Here is a 12025-nt window from a genome sequence, read left to right as displayed (position 1 = left end):
GGGAGAGGAGGGAGATGCAGCTGCAGCTTCTTACTCAGTGACACCAAGAAGAGAAATAAAATACATATAAAAAGTTACAGAGGGAAGGAAGTTGCAATGACGAACAAAGAGTGTGTGGATAAAAGCGCAACCAGATTTTCACAAAAAGTCACCTCATGGCTTGTTCTTAAAAGTTTAAAGGGGAATAGCGGGGGCCGATTGATCCCGGGCAACACCTGAAATCTGCTCCATCTCATTCCCTGCGCCGTTCTTGTTGTAGTGGCCAGATCAGGTACTACAGACCAGCTGCGATGACTTGGTTTGGCCACTATACGGAGAATGGCGCTGTCTGCTTCCTGCTCCATTCTCTAAGCTGTGTCAGTGTCAGACCCCACTGATCTAATATGGGCCTGTAGTTCCTGCTCCATATCTAGAGTGGGGCGGGCTATACTGTGGCAATCCCTCCGAACTAGACGCCAACTCTAAGAAGGTGCAGGCCTCAGCCCGTGTAGGGTTACCGTCCTATCTCCTATTGTAACTTTTTCCCATATTGTTTTGTGTTTTTTTTTAGGTTTCGTATTCGCCATAGATTGGGCGGCGAGCCCCCTCCGCTGTTAATTAACAATCAGGATTGGATGTCGGTCCTCGCTTTTTGAGAGTAAATCAAGCTTTTGAGCGAGATCATTGAAACTCAATTAAATGGCGCGACATTTCTTCAGAGCGGGGTTAACAAGTTAATTACATTTTAATCAGAGAAATATTGGGCACCTGCCCCGTCCTTATCGCACAAGTTATCAGCACCTGAGTTACTGTACATTCGAGAGCGACAGCGGATTAATTAAAAAAAGAAAAAAAAAACAATCCGCGTGTTAACGAGCGCAATCACCGAGATCCTTTGTTATAAGTTAATACACAGTCATACAGCCAGTGGAGATATCCCTTGTCATTTCTATGCTGACCACTAGGGGCAGCATGTCATCGCTCATCTCATTATCTGCAGTCGCACAATCCTCGCCTGATTTACACATTTGTTTCTTTTTTGTGCGGTTTTTGCAACGTTTCCTGTAAATTTGTAGCCTTGATGAGTCTTGCTGAGTAGTGTAGGATGACCCGGTTTTTAAGGAGCGGTTTGTGCAATCTAACAGATGGCATCTGCTTATGTGACAGAGAGAGGTCAGAAGTCGGCTGTGATGAGACTAAAAGTTTTTGTGTGTTGGTTGGTGATGGTAGAAGTATAGAATGTAAATAATAATAATAATAATAATAATAAATTAATAATAATCTATTGGCCTTATACTAGAGGCTGCCGTGCAATACCAGTAATGTTACCTCTCTGTAATATTCTGTAGTACTATATACTAGTAATACTTCTCTGTAGTGCTCTGTAGTATTAACACCTCTCCGTAGTACTTTTCTGGAGTATTATTATCTCTCTGTACTAGCCTGTAGTATTATTACCCATCTGTAGTATTATTACCGCTCTATTAGTCTGTAGTATTATGATCTCTCTGTACTAATATGCAGTATTATTTCCTGTTTGTAGTATTATTACCTGCCTGTAATAGCCTGCAGCATTATTACTTCTTTTTACTAGTCTGTAGTATTTTTAAAAGTTTGCAGTATTATTACTAGTCTGTAGTATTATTACCTCCCTATACTAGTCTGTAGTATTACTACCTCTCTATACTAGTCTGTAGTATTATTACTAGTCTGTAGTATTATTACCTCTCTATACTAGTCTGTAGTATTATTACCTCTCTATACTAGTCTGTAGTATTATCACCTCTCTATACTAGTCTGTAGTATTATTACCTCTCTATAATAGTATGCAGTATTATTACCTATCTGTAGTATTATTACCTGCCTGTATTAGCCTGCAGCATTATTACTTCTGTGTACTAGTCTGTAGTATTCTTACAAGTTTTCAGTATTATTACTAGCCTGTAGTATTAATACGTCTCTTTACGAGCCTGTAGTATTACTACTGGTGTGTAGTATTATTACCTGTCTGTAGTATTATTACCTCTCCGTACTAGCCTGTAGTATTATTACCTGTGTGTAGTAGTATTATTACTTCTCCATACTAGTCTGTAGTATTTTTACCTGTCTGTAGTATTATTACCGCTCTGTACTAGTCTGTAGTATTATTACCTGTCTTTAGTATTATTACCTGTCTGTAGTATTATTACCTCTCTGTACTAGTCTGTAATATTATTACCTCTCTGTACTAGCCTGTAGTATTATTACCTGTGTGTAGTATTATTACTTCTCCATACTAGTCTGTAGTATTACCTGTCATATTATTACCTCTCTGTACTAGTCTGGAGTATTATTACCTGTCTGTAATATTATTACCTCTCTGTACTAGCCTGTAGTATTATTACCTGTCTGTAGTATTATTACCTCTCTGTACTAGTCTGGAGTATTATTACCTCTCTGTACTAGCCTGTAGTATTATTACCTGTCTGTAGTATTATTAACTCTCAGTACTAGCCTGTAGTATTATTACCTGTCTGTAGTATTATTACCACTCTGTACTAGTCTGTAGTATTGTTACTCGTCTGTAGTATTATTACCTCTCCATCCTAGTCTGTAGTATTATTACCTGTCTGTAGTAGTATTACCTCTCAGCACTAGTCTGGAGTAATATTACCTGTCTGTACTAGGCTGGAGTATTATTACCTGTGTGTAGTATTATTACCTCTCCATCCTAGTCTGTAGTATTATTACAAGTCTGTAGTAGTATTACCTCTCAGCACTAGACTGTAGTATTATTACCTGTGTGTAGTATTATTACCTCTCCATCCTAGTCTGTAGTATTATTACCTGTGTGTAGTATTATTACCTCTCCATCCTAGTCTGTAGTGTTATTACATGTCTGTAATATTATTACCTCTCCATCCTAGTCTGTAGTTTTAATACCTGTCTGTAGTAGTATTACCTCTCAGCACTAGTCTGTAGTATTATTACCTCTCTGTACTAGGCTGTAGTATTATTACCTGTCTGTAGTATTATTACCTCTCCATCCTAGTCTGTAGTATTATTACCTGTCTGTAATATTATTACTTCTCTGTACTAGCCTGTAGTATTATTACTGGTGTGTATTATTATTACTGGTGTGTAGTATTATTACCTGTCTGTACTAGTCTGTAGTATTATTACCTGTGTGTAGTATTATTACCTCTCTGTACTAGTCTGGAGTATTATTACCCGTCTGTAGTATTATTACCTGTCTGTACTAGTCTGTAGTATTATTACCTGTCTGTAGTATCATTACCTCTCTGTACTAGCCTGTAGTATTATTACCTGTGTGTAGTATTATTACTTCTCTGTACTAGTCTGTAGTATTATTACCCGTCTGTAGTATTATTACCTCTCTGCACTAGCCTGTAGTAGTATTATTACCTGTCTGTACTAGTCTGTAGTATTATTACCTGTCTGTAGTATTATTACCTCTCTGCACTAGTCTGGAGTATTATTACTGGTGTGTAATATTACCTCTCTGTACTAGTCTTTAGTATTATTACCTGTCTGTAGTATTATTACCTGTCTGTAGTATTATTACCTCTCTGTAATAGTCTGTAGTATTATTACCTGTATGTAGTATTATTACCTCTCTGCACTAGCCTGTAGTATTATTACCTGTGTGTAGTATTATTACCTGTCTGTACTAGCCTGTAGTATTATTACCTGTGTGTAGTATTATTACCTGTCTGTACTAGTCTGTAGTATTATTACCTGTCTGTACTAGTCTGGAGTATTATTACCTGTCTGTAGTATTATTACCTGTCTGTAGTATTATTACCTCTCTGCACTAGTCTGGAGTATTATTACTGGTGTGTAATATTATTACCTCTCTGTACTAGTCTTTAGTATTATTACCTGTCTGTAGTATTATTACCCGTCTGGAGTATTATTACTTCTCTGTACTAGTCTGTAGTATTATTACCTGTCTGTAGTATTTAGAGGATACTTAGTCTCTGTTCTCCGTGACTACTTTCCGTCTTCCCCATCCACATCCATTGTTCCTCCCCTCTCGGTATGGGTCAGTACTACTCGCCGCTCCTCTCTCTCTCCTCGTGTCCACGACCACTGTCCACGTCCCACGGTTTCGGCCCCGACCTCCCCTCTTTTACCTCTTACTCTGCAATGAATAAAAATAAAAAGAAAGTCTTAACAAGGAGGCTGAAAACTTTTCTCGTCGTCCCCCCCGTCCCGTCCCCCCCGTCCCTTACATCTGCCACAATCTTAGCGGGGGGAAGAAAGTTGGCTGGAGAAGCTCTTAAAGCCATATAGAGAAAATGCCTGGAATTACAAGCCTCCTCCCGGCTTCAGAAACACACACAAAGCTCCAGTCGACAGCAAAAACTGACAACTAGGACTAAAAATGTTGACAATTTTTTGATTTGCCAGCCCCGGCTTATGTATGGGAGACATTAACTATTTATAAAATGCATTATGAATCGAGCTCCTTCAAGCCGCTGCGGCTTCTGTGACATTTCCTTTCCAGCAGAAATCATCAGCCTCGCATTCTGGTCTAAGTACAAATTTATATACAGCTGATAGTTATGAAGTGCGAACCTCGGGATCCTTCTTTACACTCCGCACCCCCCCTCCTCCGCCCGCCGCCCCCTCCTCCACAATTTCTCTTAATTATCCGCCTTAGATGGCTTGTTTGGGCTGTCAGCGAGTTTGATTAGCAAAATTGAGCAGGTTGGAGGCTCCTCCGATCCTCGCAAGAAACTTCGCTTCCCCCCCCCTCACCTGTAGAATGAGAGATAATGGGGATTATTTTTTTGCCGATTTGGAGCTTTAGGTTTTTTTATTTTATTTTTTTTCCTCCGGAGTCATTGAAATGTACATTAGTCGTGACCTTGTGCTCTCGTGTCTGTGACATAAAGGCAGGTGGCAGCTCGCGGCGTATTGTGCGGACGCCGCTCTGGATGTATAGGTATAGAATAGCGAGGCCACCGCTGCCCCATATATGTCTGATGGATACCATGGGATAACGTGGCGTGTGCGCATTGTCTGACCAAGCCACCACGTGCACATGGCTGACACTTCTCTGCAATCAATTGACGCGTTTTGGAAAATTTGCTACAAATGGTTTTTAACCCGATGTGCAAAAGTGAGAATTCTTCTGATAGAGACTTCTATATCTGCGCGATAACATCCTCCATCATCTCCAAATGATACACTGCTTATAGCGCCAACATATCCTGTGGCACTGTACAAAAGTGAAACCCCTCAGCAGAGCCCCCCGCCCACCGCAGTGCACAGTCATGTATCCCTATCAGACCACCAGTGCATGGCCCCTATACCCCGCACCTCCTCCATTATACCAGCTACCTGGTATACCTCTAATAGTGCCAGAGCCTGATCCTCCACCCCGACGCGTCCTGTATACCATGCTGTATACTTCTTTGTATACCTGGATCCCTATAAATGTTGGGCACTGCTGTTTATCCATCACAGGCATCCATGTAATGTTAGACCTGGGAGGCCGGATATACATATAACACACATATACACATCCATATATGGTATATTTAGTATACAAACCCCTATGTATTGTTATATATAGTATACACCCACCCACATATTATATATATATATTTAGTATATACACACACACCCATATATTGCATATTTAGTATAAACACACCCATCTATGGCATATTTGGTATACACACCTGTATATATCGTATATTTACTATGCACACACTAATATAGCATATATATAGTATGTATACACCAACATATTGTATATTTCGTATACACACGCCCATATATTGTATATTTATTATACGCACACTTATATTTTGTATATTTATTATACGTACACCTATATATTGTATATTTCGTATACACCCCCATGTATTGTATGTTTAGTATACACACCCATATATTGTATATTTCGTATACGCACACTTATATTTTGTATATTTATTATACGCACACCCATATATTGTATATTTCGTATACGCACACCCATATATTGTATATTTCGTATACACCCCCATGTATTGTATGTTTAGTATACACACCCATATATTGTATATTTAGTATACACACACCCATATATTGTATATTTCGTATACACACCTATATATTGTATATTTATTACATACACACCTATATATTGTATATTTTGTATACACACACCCATATATTGTATATTTCGTATACACACACCCATATATTGTATATTTTGTATACACCCCTATGTATTGTATGTTTAGTATACACACACACCCATATATTGTATATTTAGTATACGCACACACCCATATATTGTATATTTAGTGTACACACATATAGACATCCACCTGTATATACTCCCTGGAATAGTTAATGGTCAGTCACTATCTGTGACTAAACCCTCTCCCCATACAGGGTCTCCCCTCTGTGATTTGGGGGTTCAGTTAGTTCCTCCTGTCAGTTCATTCATCTGGCAGAGCCGAGCTATTATCTTTATTGTGCGGCCGCTCTCTGCTGATTACCTTTCATTGACCCGGGAATGCCGCTATAATTTCTCCTTCCTCTTTGATGTTCGAGAAATAGAAAAAAACTGAAATGGAGTCCTATAATTGAGTAGTCGCTGCCAATTTGTTAGCTTTTTGGAGAAAAGGCAGAAAACAAAAACAATCTCCATATGATTCTGTGCGTACCGCCGGGTGCGTTAGTCTCCCATAGTGATGAAATGAATAATTAAAGACGCCTCTGATTCTGCTGCCGCTGAAAGGGTTTATAGCCTTTAATATACGCGCCCGGCGCAGTTAGTGGGAGATAGGCTGCGGGAAAATACACGCCATTGTCCCTTTACATTAGCCGTGCAGGAATGTAACACGTATGTGCGAGGGAATGGCGTCTGCGAAAGCCGAAAACTCAGAGTGAAACTTCATTTCTATCAAAAATAGTCTCCAGTTTTTAATTATTCGGGACCAAAATATTAGTCAGCAGTGAAGATGTAGCAGAGCCGAGTATGTGATAAGTAGTACAGATATTGTAGTAGATGTCACTGGCAGTCCTATGTAATGTAGTAGATGTCACTGGCAGTCCTATGTAATGTAGTAGATGTCACCGGCAGTCCTATGTAATGTAGTAGATGTCACCGGCAGTCCTATGTAATGTAGTAGATGTCACCGGCAGTCCTATGTAATGTAGTAGATGTCACCGGCAGTCCTATGTAATGTAGTAGATGTCACCGGCAGTCCTATGTAATGTAGTAGATGTCACCGGTAGTCCTATGTAATGTAGTAGATGTCACCGGCAGTCCTATGTAATGTAGTAGATGTCACCGGCAGTCCTATGTAATGTAGTAGATGTCACCGGCAGTCCTATGTAATGTAGTAGATGTCACCGGCAGTCCTATGTAATGTAGTAGATGTCACCGGCAGTCCTATGTAATGTAGTAGATGTCACCGGTAGTCCTATGTAATGTAGTAGATGTCACCGGCAGTCCTATGTAATGTAGTAGATGTCACCGGCAGTCCTATGTAATGTAGTAGATGTCACCGGCAGTCCTATGTAATGTAGTAGATGTCACCGGCAGTCCTATGTAATGTAGTAGATGTCACCGGCAGTCCTATGTAATGTAGTAGATGTCACCGGCAGTCCCATGTAATGTAGTAATGTCACCGGCAGTCCCATGTAATGTAGTAGATGTCACCGGCAGTCCTATGTAATGTAGTAGATGTCACCAGTAGTCCTATGTAATGTAGTAGATGTCACCAGCAGTCCTATGTAATGTAGTAGATGTCACCGGCAGTCCTATGTAATGTAGTAGATGTCACCGGCAGTCCTATGTAACTTGCTGTTATTGGGGGATGGTCTCTGATGACCTCAATATATTGCACTTCTCTAGGTTCGTCTTGTGACTCTTTTATCCTCTAGCTGTTTCCTATTCTCTGACAATATTAGAGAGTGTTTGGGACGTTCCATTGTATAATGTTGTAGATGTATTTGGTGAAACTATTGTAGCGCTATGGGGGTGTATCAGGTATGGGGCTGCTGCAGGCGGTGGTGCAGTACAGTATATAGCAGTATATGGTGACCGGTCTGTGACTTCTATATGACTTCTGTGTTGTGCGGCTCAAGAAAGGAATAAAGTTTCTGACTTTCTATCACGATAAAGTTGCACGCTGGCGTTCCTTCTGCTGCGATCTCCTCTGACTGTTTAGTCTTCCTCATCTTTCCATCGCGGTCGTCTGTTAATCTGAGCGGTCTGACTCTTATTATGTAACGTCATTACTGACCTGGTGGAGAGACAGCGAGAGAGAGCGCCACAGCTTTATAATGTCCTTTATTGTAAGATCTTCCCCGGCCCCCCCATATGATTGTAGGGGGTGCAGACATCCCCCTCCCCCACACAGGGGGGCAGAGACCTCACCCAATGATTGTCTCCCATGCTGCACTTTATGGTTTTAAGTTCCGTCATCTTTTACTCCAGTCACAACCAAAGCTGTATCCTCGCTCAGCATGTACTCGCTGTCCTCTGCTTGTTCAGTATCTGCAGAGAACGTGTCTTGCTTTATGGCACTGTGGTAAATGCATCGGTCCAATATATATTATATTAAAAGGGTTGACTTGTGTTGGAATAACAGCGCCCCACGCATCTCCAGGTTGTGCTTGGTACTGCAGCTCAGTTCTCTTTAAAGGGCTGTTCTTTTTTTTTTTATTGATGGCCTATCCTCAGGAGGGGTGGGGGTCTGCTGACATGTGAGATCCCCCCCACTATTCAGCTGTTTGAAGGGGCCCTTGTGTGAGTGCCGTGACCCTTTCACTGTTGATATTTCACGCCATGTCCTGTAGAAGTGAATGGGACGATATTGTGACCACGTTTCATGTGAGTGCCCCTTCACACAGCTGATCAGCAGGGGTCCCGCGTATCAGATCTCTACCAATTTCTATAGGCTGGTTTATCCCAGTCACTATAATAAGACCTGGATGACCCCTGTAATAAGCCTGAGCTGCAATACCAGCAACAACCTGAGAACAGGTGTGGTGCCCTTTGTAAAAGAAGGACAGCCAAGTACCTACATTCCATTGTGAACGCAGCTTGGGCAGTGACTAGAGTATAGGGCAGATCTCTGAAAAGTTCTTTTGGTTACATGCGGACTATTGTTAGAAAGTAGCGTCTGGCCGTCCATTGATGGCGGTAAGGCCGCTCCCAGCGCCGGGCCGGCTGGACAGCGCCGCGTTCTTCTGTGAGGCGCGAGGTTAATATTCCGGGGGAAGCTGTTAAGCAGGCGCCGGCGCTTTGAAGGCTCTCACCGACAACAGTTGCATGGCTGGCAGGCATACCTTTGAATTGTGCGGCCTTCTGTAGCACCAAATCGTCCCGCTGCTTTTGGCCGCACATGAATCAGGCCCTTCCTTGCAGGCACAATCTCTCAGATTGTATCCGATAGGCATCCATTAGGGGGCCCTCCAGGGTCGGAAACACCCCGCTCCTCTTCACATTTCATTCCAAGATTTATTTTCCTAACACTTTTTTTTTTTTTTTTTTTTCCCTTTTGTTTTGTTTTGCAGAAAAGGTCACGGATCGCCTACAGTGACGAAGTGCGAAACGAGCTTCTGGGGGACGAAGGCAACTCCTCGGAGAGCCAGGTAGGACGCGAGGCCGGGCCTGCACACCCCGTCCTCTGACAGTATTAGCAGCAGCTCATGTGGAAGGGATGTGATTTAATGCAAAGCTGAGATTTTCATCAACTTCAAAACCCCCTTGTGTGGAGATTCTGCCGTTAACCCTTGCACGCCCCGGCTCATTACCGCCCCCCCATCTGCTCTGCCTATTTTGGAGGACACAGTTTGATGAAGATGATCTCTGCTTCGTCCTACGTATATCTAAAAGAAGAAAGATCTAATAACCCCCCAAATGCACTTTGATATCGTAATTAAATCAACACAGGCCGGCGCCACCAACCACTAGATGCTCCAAGATCAACAGGGGTGACCGCCACATTGAAAAGAGCCCGTTCACGCTTTATTTTCCGGCCGCCCGGTATTCTGTCTTTAATCAAAGCCTGAAATGTTTACACGTACATGTGCGTGCTGCGCCATACACACATATACCCCGACGGGCCCGCACCCCCCCAATCCACAGAACACACAGAAAGCCGGATTACCCTCCATAATAATAAATATTACAATCTAGGAAATACAACGTCAATATAGAGCGGGAGGAGAGAATCGCACCACGGCGCAAGAGGAGATCTGTGGCTTCTAGAGAGATACTGTATACATAGGTATATGGGAAACTGCGACTGTATCCAACCCTATAGAACAAGTCACCCCGGATTATGAGAAGACGCTGTATACAGCCCTGCCAGGGTGTTATATATTATACATGAGAGCCAGCCGCAACTAAAATTGAAACCCACAAAATACATCCAGTGCGCCGGATACTTAGTATCATTCCATTATTTATAGGAGGATTATTTATATTATTAGGTATCATTTATTACATCCTATTATTATATCTTATATCTTATCTTATGTCTCCTCTTATTGTAAAATGATTTAATTTATATATATGAGCGGATCAAGAAGCTAAAGATAAAGAATAGGATTTACATGTAGTATGTTATTGTATAGAATGTAATATATATATACTAATACAGCATTTATATATCAGTGTTCTATCACACATACATTTACACATATCTATCTATCTATCTATCTATCTATCTATCTCCTATCTATCTATCTATCTATCTATCTATCTATCTATCTATCTATCTCCTATCTATCTATCTATCTATCTATCTATCTATCTATCTCCTATCTATCTATCTATCTATCTATCTATCTATCTATCTATCTATCTCCTATCTATCTATCTATCTATCTATCTATCTATCTATCTATCTATCTATCTATCTCCTATCTATCTATCTCCTATCTATCTCTCTCCTATCTATCTATCTATCTATCTATCTATCTATCTATCTATCTCCTATCTATCTATCTATCTATCTATCTCCTATCTATCTATCTATCTATCTATCTATCTATCTATCTCCTATCTATCTATCTATCTATCTATCTATCTATCTATCTATCTATCTCCTATCTGTCTATCTATCTATCTATCTATCTCCTATCTATCTATCTATCTATCTATCTATCTATCTATCTATCTATCTCCTATCTGTCTATCTATCTATCTATCTATCTATCTATCTATCTATCTATCTATCTCCTATCTATCTGTCTATCTATCTATCTATCTCCTATCTATCTCCTATCTATCTATCTATCTATCTATCTATCTATCTATCTATCTCCTATCTATCTATCTCCTATCTATCTATCTCCTATCTATCTATCTATCTATCTATCTATCTATCTATCTATCTATCTATCTCCTATCTGTCTATCTATCTATCTATCTATCTATCTATCTATCTATCTATCTCCTATCTATCTATCTATCTATCTATCTATCTATCTATCTATCTCCTATCTGTCTATCTATCTATCTATCTATCTATCTATCTCCTATCTATCTGTCTATCTATCTATCTATCTATCTATCTATCTATCTATCTATCTCCTATCTATCTATCTATCTATCTATCTATCTATCTATCTCCTATCTATCTATCTCCTATCTATCTATCTCCTATCTATCTATCTATCTATCTATCTATCTATCTATCTATCTATCTATCTATCTATCTATCTCCTGACCCATATAGACAGGACATATATAATAATTCGCTCCTCTAGAATAAGTGATACAGAAATTTAAGTTCCGTTTGATACAAAATAACCATATAAAGTAATAGACTAGTAACCCCATACATAAATCCTGACTATTTTGTCTGCATTGTACCGCTTTGTTGGGTGCAGCGTCAGGTAGAGGAGGGATAATCCCAGTTATTGGCTTCAGGAAATCCTTCTAGTAGAGATAATGTGAGTTAGCGGCGCGGACAGGTGTGCTGTATACAATAATGCCGCCTCCATGCGTTCTGGCTGTACATCTCCTCCGTGTCGCGGCTCTTGTCTCCGCCGCTGCTTGTCTACACCGCGGTCACCA

The 12025-nt window shown here is 40.6% G+C and overlaps 1 protein-coding gene across 4 annotated transcripts in view; it reads left to right on the top strand.

Moving 5' to 3' along the window:
• VTI1A (vesicle transport through interaction with t-SNAREs 1A) overlaps positions 1-12025 on the top strand; it is a 254990-nt gene that overhangs the window by 40501 nt on the left and 202464 nt on the right. For all 4 annotated transcript variants that reach the window (XM_075258653.1, XM_075258655.1, XM_075258652.1 and 1 more), the window contains exon 4: positions 9514-9591. In XM_075258653.1, the coding sequence (XP_075114754.1) occupies positions 9514-9591 (78 nt within the window). The remainder of the gene's footprint in view (positions 1-9513; positions 9592-12025) is intronic.

This window comes from Leptodactylus fuscus, chromosome 10 (genome assembly GCF_031893055.1).
Source record: "Leptodactylus fuscus isolate aLepFus1 chromosome 10, aLepFus1.hap2, whole genome shotgun sequence".
NCBI lineage: Eukaryota > Metazoa > Chordata > Amphibia > Anura > Leptodactylidae > Leptodactylus > Leptodactylus fuscus.
This window is presented reverse-complemented; position numbering and strand designations above follow the sequence as displayed.